Source organism: Vombatus ursinus, unplaced genomic scaffold (assembly GCF_900497805.2).
Source record: "Vombatus ursinus unplaced genomic scaffold, bare-nosed wombat genome assembly UNPS02015255.1, whole genome shotgun sequence".
In the NCBI taxonomy this organism is placed as follows: Eukaryota; Metazoa; Chordata; class Mammalia; order Diprotodontia; family Vombatidae; genus Vombatus; species Vombatus ursinus.
Genome location: NW_020955033.1, coordinates 36,466,245 through 36,482,112, shown reverse-complemented (window position 1 = coordinate 36,482,112; position 15,868 = coordinate 36,466,245). Strand labels below are relative to the sequence as shown.

The following is a 15,868-nucleotide window of genomic DNA, read 5'->3' as shown; positions in this document are numbered from 1 at the left end:
GGAGGAAGAGGGGGAAAAAATTTAAAACTCAAAAATTTATGGAAGTGTATGTTGAAAACTAAAAATGAATTAATATTTTAAAAAAAAAAGAAAGCTTTCCACAGAAGACAGAGTTTGAACTTGCAGGTATGTCAAACTCAACATGTTCAAAATGAAATTCACAATTCTCACTATACCTGCAACCTAGTCCAAACTTCTCTCCACTAACAAGGCCACCATCCTGGTTCATGTCCTCATTATCTTTTTCCTTGATTGTTACAATAGCTTTTCATTTGTTCTCCCTCTTCCCACTCTTTCTCTGCTCCAATCCATTCTCCACACTGCTAAAAAGGGAATCTTCCTAAAGTACAAGTCTTAATATATTATTCTACTAAAGAATTTTAGTGAATCCCCACTGTCTCTATGGTAAGATACAAACACAGCAGCTTGGCATTTAAAGACCTTCATAATCTGGGTCTAGCTACCTTTCTAGATTTATTTCATATTACTTCTCTTCACACTCTCTGTGTCTCAACAAAACTGAATTGTTGTCAATTATTGTTGTCCCAATTTAGCAATTCATCTTCCTACGCTTAATGATCATCTCTATGCAGATGACTCCCAAAGCTATATAGCCATCCCTAGTCTCTCTCCTGAGCTCTAGTTATGTACTTCCAATTATCTACTGGATATTTCGGATGAGAAACCATATACATCTCAAATTCAACATGTTCAAAACCAAATTCAACATATTTCTCCCAAAACCCAGACTGTTTCTGAACTTTCTGTTTAGAGTACCATCATCCTTCCATCAACGAGGTTCATAACCTTGGCATTATTCTTGACTACTCACTCTCTTCCTTCTTATACTATGTCTTTCTCTACCTATTTATGATAATTTTAATATAATATATAAAGTACATATATACATATATTTTATGTAATATAACATTTTATATAATATGTAATTTTTATATAATATATAATTAAATATATAATATTTAATTTTAAAATATATAATTATACAATTAAATAAAATAATATTTTATATAATATATAATATACAAAAATATACAAAATATATATTTTTAATATAAAAAGTTTTATCCAAAGCAAATTTGACTGTCAGGTTCTTACTAATAAATTTAAACAGTAGATAATAAAAAGTTTTTGCAGTCTAATCATTAATTTGTTTATATTTACTACAGTGGAATCTCTATCTTAAAAACAGTTAATTATCAGCCATAACCTCTTAATTCCACAAAAAACACAAACTACTGAGGAAAATGGTAGTTCAGTTCAGGTTGGTGTTTTGCCTGAGGGGTGATGTCTATTTGTAGTATGAAGGGTAGAGCAGAAAGATATTCTTATTTTGGCACTGCACTGTAATATAAATGGGGTGAGAAAGGGAAAGGGGAGTTAAGTTAGAAAAGAGAACTCTAATTTCTATTGTGATAGGTGTTTAGTGTGGCTTGTCCTTATTAAAGAATGTTGAACTCTTCAATATCATATTTAATATTTAAATATACTTGGTATATTTAAATAATGTTTAGACATATTTAAACATGGGAAGAAAATCACATTCTAGGACCAAATATAAATAATTATAAGATTACACACAAATTTGGATTATTCACATTACTAAATGGAAGACTATGGCTCTACTTTTTTTCCTCTTACAATTTAGCTTGTGACTTCCTCACTCGATTCTGTCTCTTACGTTACCAATGAACTACTGCGAAATCCAATAGTCTTTTTACCGGTCCTCATCTTTCTTGCCCTCTCTGCAGTATTCTCTCCTCCCTCTGTCTTTATGACACTGACCTCTTCATCTTCTTCCTGTCTGACTGCTCCTTCTGAATATCCTTTGCTGTATCATCATTTCTGTCCCATCCCTAACGGTAAATATAATTTAAGGCCCTGTTATGGGCCCTTTTCTCTTATCTTTTCTCTTTGTTTTATGTTTTGCTTGATATGAATAATCTGAGGTTCACTGAGTTTTCGGGAAAGCCTGAATACTTTTTACACACGCATGGGAGACACACTTAGTTGGAGGAGTGCCCTTAAAAGAGTTTTTCTATACAGTTTTCTCATAGGTTCAATTATCATCCCTATGCAGATGACATTTAGATCAATATCTCTACCCTGGTCACTCATGAACTCCAATCTCAGGTCACCAACTACGAAGTGGACTTTTATACCTTGATAGTATCTTAAACAATTAAATCCATCAATCAGCATTTATTAAATCAATAACGCTGCCAGCATTTTACTACAAACTGAAGCTACAAAGACAAAAGTAAACAATCTTCATCCTCAAGGAGCTTAATACTTAGGAAGGAAGGAGGAAAATATGTATTTATTAAGTGCCTACAATATATCAGGCACTGTATTAAGTGTTTTACAAATATTATCTCATTTAATCTTCACAACAAATCCTGGGAGGTAGGGGCTATTATTATCTCCATTTTACAGATGAAGAAACTGAGGCAGACTGGGGTTAAATGACTTGTCCATGGTCATACAGCTAGTAAGTGTCTGAGGTTAGATTTGAACTCAGGCCTTCCTGACTCCAGGTCTAGCACTCTATCCAACTATATCACCTAGCTGCAAATATTTATATTCCCCCCTATGTTTATATAGAGGGAGATAACACACATATATGAGTATATAATATAGGCTGTGATTTATTTTGGGGGGAGAAAAGTATCAGAAGCTGAAGGGTATCAGGAAATATATCATGTAGAAGATGACACTTGAACTGGGTCTTGAAAGAAACCAAAGATATTAAGAGAGAAGGGAGCACATTCTAGGCATGAGAGACAGTCAGTGCACAGATAGACAAGAAATGGAGCACCGTACATGAGGACCTGTAAGAGGGCCAACTGGACCTGACTCTAGACTGGGTGAAGAGAAATAACCCCTGATAAAGTTGAAAAGGTAGGCTGGGGTTAGGCTACAAAGGGTTTTAAGGGCTAAACATTAGAGTTATTTTATTTGATTCCAGAAATAACAAAAAGCCATTGCAGTTAATTGAGAAGGAAAGTGCCATGTTCAAATCTGTGTTTTAGGAAAATCACTTTGGCAGCTGTGTGAAGAACAGATCACAGTGGAGCAAAGACCTGAAGCAGAGAGGCCACTGAGAAGGCTTTTGTCAAAGTCCAGGCAAGAGGTGATGAGAGGCCTGAACTAGGGTGGTTGTGTGAAAAGAAAGAAGGGAACACAGCCAGGAGATGGTGTAGAGGCATAGAGATTCAGAAGAGGGTGAGGGAGAAAGATAATGAATGTGATTTTAGATATGTTAGTTTGAGATGCCTATAGGAGATGTACAACTAGAGTTCAGGAGAGAGATCCAGGGGTGGGGTGTGCATGTAATTTGGGAAGTATCTGCGTAAAGATGATACATAAATCTACAGAAGCTAATGACGTCTCAAAGAGAGAATACAGAGTTAGAGAAGGTGGCCCAGGACACAGCTTTGGGTTACGCCTTAGGTGGCCAGTGAGTGTGATACGTATGACACAAAGATCTCAAGCTTAACACATCTAAAACAGGACTCATTATTCATTGTCTCCCTTCCCTGCCCCTTGCACCATTCCTACCCCCCACCTCCAACTACTATGGCTCTTCCAAACTTCCCTATTTCTCTCAAGGGCACCATTATCTCTCTAGTCATCTCAGCTGATAACCTTTGAGTTTAACTCCTCACCCTACATATACAATCAGTAGCCAATCCTACCACCTAGTTCAGTCTTTTATCACCCCTCACCTGGATTACTGCAATAGTCTACTTAATCTCCCAGTTTCTGGCATTTTTCTTTGCTCCCCAGTCTGCCCTCCACATATCTGTCAAAGTGATATTCCTAAAGCACAGGTCAGCATTCCCTTGCTCAAAAAGCTCCAATGACTCTCTATTGCCTCGAAGACGATGGGGCTGGGGTCCACCAGGGACTACGATCTGACTTCTGAGGATTCTATGTAGGAGAGTATTGGAGGATAAGACTAGATATGGTTATGTTGGATACAAGCCCCATAACTGCTTAAGGGAGAGTGAGGTGCAGCTCTTCTTCCTATCCTTAATTGACTGTCCACACAACCCTCATAGGTCAGATCTGTGCTAGGTGCTGAGCACACAAAGACGGGAAATCGTTTCTACTCTTAAGGAGCTTATATTCTATTGGAAAAAACAACAACAAATTCACATAAGTGTATACAAAGTGTACACAAAATATTTACAAAGTAAATAGTAGGTAATTTCAGAGGTGAGGGATCAGTAGTTGGGAGGATCAGGAAAGGTCTCATCCAGGAAGTGACACTTGAGCTGAAGAGTGCTTGAAGGGAAGGAAGTAATATGTAATAAGCCTAGAAACGTAGACTAGAAGCAAGTTGCAAAGTGTTATAAATGCCACAGGAGTTTGTATTTCATCAGAAAACAGTGGTCTTTACAGTTTTTTGATCATTTCTGTTAAAAAGAAAAATACAACCCAAATTATATTTATAAATCATGTACATCTGTACTAATCATTAGACACATTAAAAGACAAAGAAAAAATAGCATTTTAAGAGGTAACAATAAAATAATATTTGATAAATATTACTTGAAGTGGAAGAAGGAAATGTAGTGAGAACCATGATGCAGATCACAGATGATCAGTGAAAACCTCTTCATCCTGTGTAACTCACTGTGTCTGACCCAAAATGAAAAGGGAGGAGGAGGTGAGGCTCTTACTCACCAGTCACTACCCTGGAACATATATAGTCTGTCCTCAAAGGTCAACCTGCCTCAATCATGATATAGTCAGGAAGACAAGTGAGGGGTATACTGGAGAAGAGGAATGTTCCCAGTGGCACTAGGTGCCTGGGTAGTGGTTAGGTTATAATTGTCCTGAGACCCTAATTTTCTTCTCTGAAAGGGTTTCATTTTTGTCTTTCTATGCTCAGCACCCAGCATAGTTCCTTGTACATAGTAAACACAATAAATGCTTGCTGATTTACTGAACAGTATAGTGGACAATGCCCTTTGGAATTATGAAGACTTCAGGTAGATTTGTCTCAGACACTATCCTGTGTGAATCACTTCATCTCTCTGAGCCTCAGTTTCCTCATCTGAAGAGATTCTTCACAGAGGGATCAAATGAAATAATGTACATAAAGCACTTTACATACCTTGAAGTGCTATATAAATGAACTATTGTATCAGTATCACTCCTCTTTTTTGTCAGTACAGATAATTTATAAATAACTGTATTCACATTCTCATTTATTCTATTTTCTTGTTACTTGAAAGACAAAGTAAGGTTAGAATTAAATCTCAACTATGTGGTGGCCTAGTGTGAACTGGAATACTATCCTGGCCTCTTTGCACTAGTGAGTGGTATTATCAAAACATTCTGAAAACAATTAACTTTCTTGAAACAAACACAGCTGTGTTTACCTAAATATACAGTTCATTGCAAATATACACATTTACAATCTAAAGAGTTGCTGTGCCTTTGAACTTTGTTAAAATGGTAGCAGGAAAAAAAACTAACATAGCCAAAACAAATCTCTTCTAATGCATTTATTCTTCAATAAAGACTCTGCTCTAAAGGGAACACATGTACCATTTTATATCATCTATAACAAAAACTAAATGTTTCAAGATTACGTGTAGGGAAAAGATGATTGGAAAAGTTTATGCTTAATTCAAAGAATGGGACCATAGTGCCAATTATGTCTTGCATTGATGTCAATGGCATTGTGTTGGAAGTTACCATTATTGCCCTTACAAAACACATCTTTCTTCCACATTGGGAAAGGTAAGTGGTGCAGTAGATAGAGCACTGGAAAAGTAATGAAGATAAGTTCAAATCTGGTTTCAAATATTTACTAGCTGTGTGATACTGGCAAGTCACTTAACCTTTGTTTGATTCAGGTTCCTCATCTGTAAAATGGAAATAATAATAGCACCTACCTCCCAGGGTTGTTGTGAAGATCAAATGAGGTAATAATTGTAATGTACTTAGCACAGTACCTGACACATAATAAACATTATATAAATGTTAGCTATATTTTTAAGGGCCCCCTTACATCACTGTTCAATTCAGATCAGGGTATTCATTTTACTTCAAAGAAGATCTAAGTCTAAGTCTAAGTCAGGTTAACTGAGTTTTCCATAGTTCATATCATCCCCAGGCAGCTAGTATCATGGAATGCTAGAATGGACTTTTAAGACAACAGCTTCATTATCACACCCATGATTATCTGGGCTGGATGTCTTATTTCTCAGAGGATAAGTCTTTGATAAACCCGTGCCACTCCAGGAAGAAGCAGGGCTCTCCATTCCAATGTAGTTTTTAAGAAGGCTTTCCTGATCAGGATGAATAACTGTTGGACACAGTCACAGCTGACTCTCTCTAGTCCTTCCTATTTTATCATCTGTGCCCAGGTCTTGAGGTTTTTGCCCCTTCAGAGAGCTCTATACAACTCAGGACAACAGATCAAGTCCTCCTTAAGTTAAGTAGGTTTCTTTTCACCTAGTATGGTTTGGACAGCTCCTCCCTATGAAGGATTTGAGAAGTTAAGAGATGGAATTGCTGAGAGGCTTTACTTTTTTGTTGTGGTGTTGTTGCTTTTTGGTGAGGCAATTGGGGTGAAGGGACTTGCCCAGGGTCACCCACCTAGAGGCCGGATTTGAACTCAGGTCTTCCTGACTCCAGGGCCAGTGTTCTATCCACTGTACCACCTAGCTCCCCCTTACATTTTTTTTAAGCAGTAAGGGGAAGCTGAAAGGATCTTTAAGTACAGAGAGGAGTTTACCTGGGAACAAGGGGACACTTTAGCTTAATTTTGAGCCATTGGATGAAAGTAAAGAAGAATATTTACCTAATCTCCATAAAAGAAACATAACAATACCTCAGTATATGTCTCTAAAAGGATCAAAATTTTGTGCTGTTCTTCCGACGAAGTTCATAGGGAAGAGGAAATTTTGGCTAGTGGGCGAGGAAATGCTGACAGAATGGCAGTATGAGGTAAGTCCGTGTTTCAGTGAAGCAACCAGCTAGGACGGGGCCCAGTCTGAGGTAGGGGGAACAACAGGAAGACTAGATGCAAACAGATCTGAATGCAGAACCCTAAGATTCTACTTCTCTAGTCCTAAGCCTGTGATTGTATCCATCTTGAGTAGGGCTGAGGAGACCACCTCTAAAGATCCTTTGTTTTAGTTGGACCATTAGGAGTTCCAGACCAGTGTCATTCCTGAGACACTGACACAGCTATTAAGTTTATTGGGGCTAAGGTTGCTATTTTTTTGGGTGGCTGGCTGAGGGGCAGGAATTGAGACAACATTTGGCAGTTTGATCGTCAATTATGCCAGCAGCTTTCTCACCCTGGAAACACCCTACCTTGAAGCCTACTCTCAGGACTGGTGACCCCCTAGCCCACAAGGGACTTCTAGGGGCCTGTAGCCCATAGGGCTAGAGGTAGTGAGCAAGGAAGGTAGTAAGCATGGTTATAACCAAGAGGAAGTAAGCTTCACTCCTGGTTCAACTCATTTTCTGGACTTCTCCAATGTCTTTCCAACAGCCTTGACCCTGCAAGGGTACCCTTTCCCTACCTGCCTGCCCTTTGCTCTCCAGTTCCCCATTATATGTTATCATCTCCTACTGTACCCCTTAAGGGGGGGTACCTAATAAATACACTAGCTCAACTGATCTTTCTTTCTTGGGACAGACTAAAGCTCTGGGACAGGTTACATGCAAGAAGCCTATGACTTCTTAGCTTTTTTAATTCATATGAACTGGACCTGCCTTGGGGTCTGGTGACAACAATCAAGGTATAGTCATTCATTCAGTGAAATTAATGTTCCTGGAAATGTTCCTGTTGTTGCTCCTGGCTAACATGATTGTTTTATTCTAAGAAGACCTGAATTGTTCTTGACATCACTCTGCTACCGTTCTAAAATGAGTGTTGTCTGCTATTTTCATTATTTGCATTAAGTGCCGCTGCTAGGGGTGTTTAAAATTATTTTATGGATGGAAGGTCCTCTAGAACATTTTAGGGACTTAGCAACCCCAAGCAATGGGATATGGTAGGAGTGACACCTGTTTTATCTAAATTGGATTGGTTCTCTGAGGGGGCAGGAAGACTATTTTGCTTCCTTAATTCCCTGAAGTTAACAGGCCTAGCTCAAGAAAAACTGAAGTCAGAAGCTTGATTTTGCCCCAATTGCTACATTCAAGGGACTGCTTTCCTGGCTGCTTTGTGGTGTTGTTTCTCCAGGAAGAGTTAAGTATTGTTGTTTTTAACTCTGGATCCTTTTAAATTGAGCCTTTCAATTATTACTTAGTAAAGTTTGTTTTAATTGTATTTTAGGCTTTACAAAATGCTTACTGAATTTTAAACCTTGAATCTGCTTGAGTCTTGGCTGGGGTTAATTTAATTAATAATTAATTAATTAATTAAATTTAATTAATTTTAAATTATTTTAGTTGATAATTAATTAATAAGATTAATAAAAGGTAATTTCAAAGAAAGAGAAGTGCTAACAACTGGAAGATGAAGAAGGACTTTATGTAGAAAGTAGCACCTGATTGATACTTTGACAGGGATTGTACAAAGCAGAGGTAAGGAAACAGTCCATTCCAGAAGTGGGGGAGTACCCTATGCAAAAGCACAGAATGTTAAATTTTAATGTTGTATTTGGGAATTATCAGAACACTGACTGGGATGGGGAATGTATAGAGAAGTAGTGGTGACACAGGTGAAAGAACACTGGATTTGGAATTAGGGACACAGGTTTGAATGCTGACTTTGTTGATTATTAATCTCTATGACCTTGGTAAGTCATTTGACATCTCTGGATGTCAACTTTTTCATCTATAAAAAGAAAGCGTTGGAACAGATGACCTTTAAGGTCCCTTGCAAGTGTTTAAGAGACAAAATAAGACTGGAAAGATAGTGGTAGTCAGATGATATTGTAGTCCAAAGAAAATATGGAATCATTGAAGATTTTTATTTGAATGTTTTCCTGCCTAACACTACTCCTTGATACCTTCTTTCTTAAGACACTTAATTCTACCTAATTAGTGCTCCTTTTCCTCCACTCGATGCTCCTATCTTACCTTTACCTATTCTTCTTTCATCATTATTACCTATATACCACCTTCTCTAAAATGCTGGTTCTAATTTAGCTCAGTCCCACCTAGATAATCCCCCCAGTTCATACCTTAACCACCTACCACCACTACTCTGTGGAGTCATTCCATACTGGCAAACTTCCCTACAGCCTTCATATTCTCCTTAGGTTTAAGACAAAACTGAGACTACTCTCGGCTTGGGGGCTAAGGATGGAATCAGAAAAGGTCTCATGAAGGAAAGTAGTATTTTACATAAGTATTAAAAGAAAATTAAAATTTCAACAGGCAGAACTGGCAAAAGCAGCATTCATGGTGGAGGAAACACCCCGTGGTGTTCCATTGAACAGAGGTAGAAAAGAAGGATATTTTTTTTTAATTCTAAGTCTAATTTAGTAGCAGAATTCAGTATATTTAAGGGGAAGACGGGAGATAAAATTGTAAAGACAAGATATGACTATTGCAGAAGGTTTTTGATGCCAGAAGTTGATACTTAATTTGGCAGGCAACAGAAAGCCACTGAAAACTTCTGATTAGGGCAGTTGCTCATCCCCTCTTGTCAGCCTGCCTTCTCTTGTCTTCTTTCCTTTGCTCAAGCAATTACCCATATTAGGAACGGATCTTCCTCCATTTTTGCTTAAGTTACTCCCTTCATTCATGTCCTTGTAGCTGTGCTATAGAAGATTAACCCAGCAGGAGCAGTGTGCAGGACTAATTTGGAAGAGGCAAGGACTCTAAGTAAGATGACAATGCTTAGAAGGCTATATTACAAAAGTCTATTTGAAAGGTAATGAGGTAATCCTTAGACACTGAACTCAGGGAAGCATGGAACATAAAATTTTCCTCTTCCTTCATTTTCCTGCTTCTGTGACTTTTGTTCATGCTGTTTCTATGGCTAGAAGGCCCTTCCCTCCATTGCCCTCCATCCAATATATTCTTCCTCATTTTTTGGAGTCCAATTGACACACTATCTCCCACTAATTCACTAATCGGTAGGATACTTCTCTCAGAAATCACAAAGTACCAGGTTTATATCGCATACACAAATAATTGTAATACATAAATAGTAGGTATATCACGTTTACCCCTACTAGGCTATAACGTTGAAGAAGGCAGGGACCATGTCTTATTTAAACTTTGTATTTCCCTTACCACACAATAAGTACTTTATAAATATTTCCTGAATTGAATGAAGAGAAGGGAATGGACACAAGAAATGGAAGTAGACTCTTTAAGACTCAACAATTAAATGGAGCAGGTGGGAGAAGTCAATATGACTTCAAGATTTTCAGTAGGGTTAATAACAAGAAGTCAGGAGACAGACCAGATTTTGGGAGAGAAGATAATGAGATCAGCTTTGAAAATGTTGAATATCTAGGTAGCTAAAAATATAGGACTGGAGGTGGGAGAAGGGATGGAGTGGTAACTATAAATCCAGGAGTCACGGGCTAGTAAAATAAAAGAGTTAGATAAGACTATCTTTAAGGATCCTGACAGCTCTAACATTCTACGATTCAACTCTAAAGATATGAGATTCAACATGGTTGCTTAGGAAGAGGTGGGAAGAAAAAATCTGGGGGAATATTAACCATGAAAGGGAAAGAAAGAAGAGCCTTCAGTAAGGACAGAGAAAGAGTAATATAGGTAGTGTTGTGTCAAGGAAGTCAAATCGTATTTGTAGAGTCCTTGAATGTAGAGACCAGGCCTTTTTTATTATTTTAACTATTTCAGTGCCTACCTAGCATCGTTCTCTCATCTTGGATGTCCATTGGGTATCTGAAATTCAACATATTTCACACTTAACTAATTTTTCCCTCTTTGCCTGCCCCTTTTCATAATTTTTCAATTCCTGCAAATGGCATTAACTCTTACCTAAACTAATTAGTCTTCTAGTTTGTCACCTCTCCGGGCCATCCTGCAAAGCTACCTAAGTCATCTTTTTCACACACTGCTGTGACCGTATAATCCTCTACTCAAACACTCCTAAGTGGCTTCTTTGTTTAATAATCACTAAACATAAACCACTAACTCCAACAGTCAAAGTTCTACACCACTTTACCATTCCCAATTGTCATCCTATCCTCTTGTGTCTTCTTGCCTTTGCTCAAGCAATTACTCATGTCAGGAATGAATTTTCCCATCTCTCTGTTGAAGTTCTTCGCTTCATTCAAGATCCAACTTAGATCTCATCTCCCATCTCCTCCAAGGAACCTTTCCTGGCTTCCTTCTTCCCTTGCCCAGGTAAAAGTAATCTTTTCATCCTCAAATTTCTTGTGGCACTTTGCCTGAACCTTTTCTTCGCAATTTTTACTCTTCTTTCTTGTCTTTCCTATTATAATATTAAAAGCCCTGGAAGAAGGTGGGTGTGTATAATTTTTATCTTTGTATTTCCAGCACTATATGTCTTTCAAATAGGAAATCAATAAGTGCTTTCTGGACTAAACTTCTGAAATGCATTAATTGCTGATTGAAGGGAGGATTATCAACAGTGTCCATCTGTTTATATCACCCGTCAGAAATCCTCATTGCTCGAGTTCTGTCTTCCAGGACTCACTTTTACTTTCTTAGATATTTTTAAGCAGCCAGTTCATTTTCCTTTCCATACCATCCTTTTGGTAATTTCATTTCTGCTGAAAGCCACATGACATACTGATTTCACAGTTTGTCATTCTCTATGAAACAAGTAGCACTGATCCCCACTCTACCAGTATAGCCAAAACCTCGATCTAGTGCTCAACAATGCATTGGCCAATCTGCAAAATCACAGGACTGTGTGCTCCCTCTTTCCAATCACAATCACCTTACTCTTAAAACCTTTCTAATTTCCCTACACATGTAAACTTACATTTTGCCTCATCAAGGCCTACAGATTATATTAAAAACCTCCCTAACCCTAATAGCTGGGGAACTATATTTAACTCTTTTTCCCCCCAGACAAGATTTCTATGGTCAGTCATTTCAATGCTACCCTAACAGCAAAGACTTCTTCAATCCTTGACCTTTGATCATACCAACAACCAAACCTGGATTTATTTTCTTTATTACTATTCCTAGATCATAAAATATTGTTAGACATAATCAAGGAACTGGATTAATCTGTCATATTATAAATTCGTGCTATATGTTTTCAAATGGTCTCTTCATGCTGTTTATAATCCTTTTGTTGATTCCTAAGTATAATTCCCTATTCACCACCTGCTTCAAACCCCCCAATTCCAGTGACCTTGTCTTAGGAAACAATCTGTTTTCTTATCACTGTGCTTCACATTAATAAACACTTTCATCACAACAACTCTGTGAAACATATAGTTATATACTAGTTTTACCCATTTTACAGTGGTTAACTGATTTGTCCAGGGTGTCATAGCTAGTAAATGTCAGATGTAGGAATTTAACCTAGGTGGCCTGAGTCCAGAGGTCTCTCCATCACACCATAATGCTTTATCTGGACGGTCTCTAAACTAACCATGGACAACCTCCTTTCTATGCATCAAAATCCTACTCATCTTTCAAGATTCAACTTAAATCTCATAACTCCTATAAAGTATGGTGTGGTAGAAAGAGAAATGAACTCACAGTCACAAGTTTTAGGGTAAAATTCTAGCTGTAATATGACCTGAGTGATACTACACAAGTCATTTAACTTTCCTGGGGCTGTTTCCTCATCTATAAAATGAGTGGGTTAGACTAGGTAATTTCTAAGGTCCCTTTCTAGAGATAAATCTTAAAACTCTCTGATTCTAAGTTTTCTATGATTATTCCAGTCCCCAATAATTCTTCCTCTCCAACACTTGTCAAAAACACACTTCTGTCACCCACATACTGCACAGTGGTGTATAGTAAATATATGTAGAAAATGCCCTGGACTATTATCTTAAACTTCCATTTACAATGGAAGGCTGGATCCCAAAAGGTCAATTACTTTGTGGTGTACTACTTAGTTACTTAGTATTAAAAGGGAAATGCTGGTACTTCGGTCAATTACTTTGTGGTGTACTACTTAGCTACTTAGTATTAAAAGGGAAATGTTGGTAACTGGGCAGCCCTGAGAGCAAAAGTCTGAAGCAAATCAAGTGTAGTCTTAACATGTCTAACTCACGTAACTCCACGAACAATAAAACTCAAGGTGGCCAGGGTACTTTTACTTTAGGAAATATGACTTTAGTACAAACAAAAGCTTTAAAATAAAATTTGCTTCTAGAAAATAGAATGGGAAGAGGGACAGGGTACCTACCACTGTAAGGATAAAATGAAATATTTGAAAAGTATTCTGCAAACCTTAAAGCTCTATGTAAATGTTAGTTGTTATTATTTCTGAGACAATGGGATCACACTTGCTGCTTACTACTTGATGCAGGTCTTTTAAAAGGATGGATAAATCCCCAGAATGTGAAGAAAGAAGAGAAAAGAGGTAAAACTAACACCCAACAATTCTGCAATTTTATAGTAGCTCTGATAGTTTTCGAGGAGAAAAGTGAAATTTTGAGTTATCTATGAATTCTATTTATTCATATATTCTCCATCTCCTGTAATTTTAAATTATTTATGGATTTATTTATGTAATCCCTATATTCCATTAACATAATTAAAGTTGGCTATAACTTTACTGTTCTTATTTCCATATTTTAACTACTGTCTCTAAAACTACTATTTTTGATTTTATAATGTGTTATACTTCAAAAATACTAAAACGGCCATATGGTTCTTCTCTGCTCCCAAATAATTAATCCATTTTAAGTAGAATGATTTTTACCTTTCTTCCAGATGGTTTTTCTACCATGTTGCCGTCACTGTCAGAATTTTCACTCTGAACTGGTTTTGTGGACCCAGATTTGGGCATTTTATAGCTGTTCAGCTAGCTGAGTCCTGTATCAGTCTTCTCATCATGTGTCTGTAAAGGATGGGATAAATTAGGGCTATTGGGAGCGATATCCAATGAAACCCCCTTATAAAGTTATTTTTATATGTTTAAATATTTTGTTCTTCTATAGAATCATTCGAAGAGATCAAACCCAGTCCCACATCTACCCCCTCCCAAACCATGGATCTTGTCTACAACATTCCCAAAGTAGGCACTCAACATCTGCCAACGTGGTCTTTTCACCATCTCACTTCTAAGTTCCTCCATGCTTTGTACTGTTGTCCTCTGAGTATGCAATGCACTCTACCTTACTTCTGCTTCTTAGAATCCCAAGTTTCCTTCAAGATTAGCTCAAGCACAGTCTTCTACACGGAGCATTTCCTGATGTTCCTGATAGTCCTACTTAGTAAATACTAGTGCCATTTCCCCAAATTACCTTGATCTATTTGGTATATTTCTACATATGCAGGTTGTCTCCACCAGACAGATGGTGTAACTCTCCAGCACTCAGCACAACTCTTAACATATAGGCATTTAATGAATGCTTGTTGACTGTATCTCCATTAAAATCTCAAAAGTAAGCCACAGGGGGTCTGAGACCACAAGTTCTGTAAGCACCATAGAATGTGATTTATTTGGGTGTTCCGAAGTTACTCTATTCATGCCCTTGCCATCCACCCTGCTGCTGTTCCTCTGGGACTTCCTGTGGCCATGCTAGTTTTATTGGTGAATTATCCACTGCAACCCCAAACAGGAAACTTCACATAACTTGCATCAGACTCAAGACCATGTTGCCCTTCCTTCCACTGTCAATCTTTTGCTCTGAGAATACTGATTAAATCAATACCACTACCACTGCTTCTGGGAAGAACTTGCTAGCTGGCTCCTCCATGGTTCCATTCAACATTCCTGTGACTTCCGGAAACAATTCCCTTAGGTATTGTCTCTCCCTAGAAGCTCCTAGAGGGCAGGGGTTGTCTCATTTTTATTTTGCATTTGTATCCCCAGAGTTTAGCACATTGCTTGGCATATAATCAGTTGGGTTGTTTTTTTTTTTTTTTTGGTCAATTGAGGTTAAGTGACTTGCCCAGGGTCACACAGCTAGTAAGTGTCAAGTGTCTGAGGCCAGATGTGAACTCAGGTCATCCTGACTCCAGGGCCAGTGCTCTATTCACTGTGCCATCTAGTTGCCCCCATAATAAGTTTTTAATAAATGTTTTTCATTCAGTTGGATTCTGCCCTGGTCATATCACAGAATTTTAGAATTGAAAAAGACAGAAATGACTGGGTCAAATTACACCTGGGAAAAAATCCCTTCTACAACACATTCAATAAATAGTCATTCAGTCTTTGCTTGAAGATATCCAATGATGAGGATCCCCCACCCAAAGAAGCTGATTTCACATAGATACCTCGAATTATTAGGAATTTTTTCCTTATATCAAGACTAAATTTACCTCTTTCAAACTTCCACTTAATGTTCTCAGCAGCCAAGGAGAACAAGCCTAATCTCTCTACCAAGTGAAGACTCTTCAAATACTTGAGGTAACTATCACATTTCCCCTAAGTCTTTTCTTCTCCATGCTGAATATTCCCTGGTTGGGCATAATACATACTGAAATAGTAAAAGTGGAAAGAATTGTCAATTCTTGACTGAATAAATGGAGTGAGGAAGAGCTAGAAGTAAGTAACACAAATGTGCAAACCTGAGTGCCTGGCAAGAGGGTGGTGCTCTTGACAGAAATATGGAAGTTTGAAAGAGGGATGGTTGCAGGGTCAGTGGAAGATAATGATTTCAGTGTTGGAACATGTTAAGCTTAAGAAGTCCACAGGATATACAGTTCAATAGTTAGTAAGCAGCTGGAGACGTATAAACGAGGCTCAGGAGAGAAACTAGGGCTTGATACACACACATAT

The 15,868-nt window shown here is 37.8% G+C and overlaps 1 protein-coding gene across 3 annotated transcripts in view; it reads right to left on the bottom strand.

The window, feature by feature from the left end:
- LOC114031787 (ankyrin repeat domain-containing protein 12-like) overlaps positions 1 to 15,868 on the bottom strand; it is a 190,167-nt gene that overhangs the window by 111,162 nt on the left and 63,137 nt on the right. For all 3 annotated transcript variants that reach the window (XM_027846908.1, XM_027846910.1, XM_027846909.1), the window contains one exon: positions 13,844 to 13,981. In XM_027846908.1, the coding sequence (XP_027702709.1) occupies positions 13,844 to 13,930 (87 nt within the window). In that variant the 5' untranslated portion in view covers positions 13,931 to 13,981. The remainder of the gene's footprint in view (positions 1 to 13,843; positions 13,982 to 15,868) is intronic.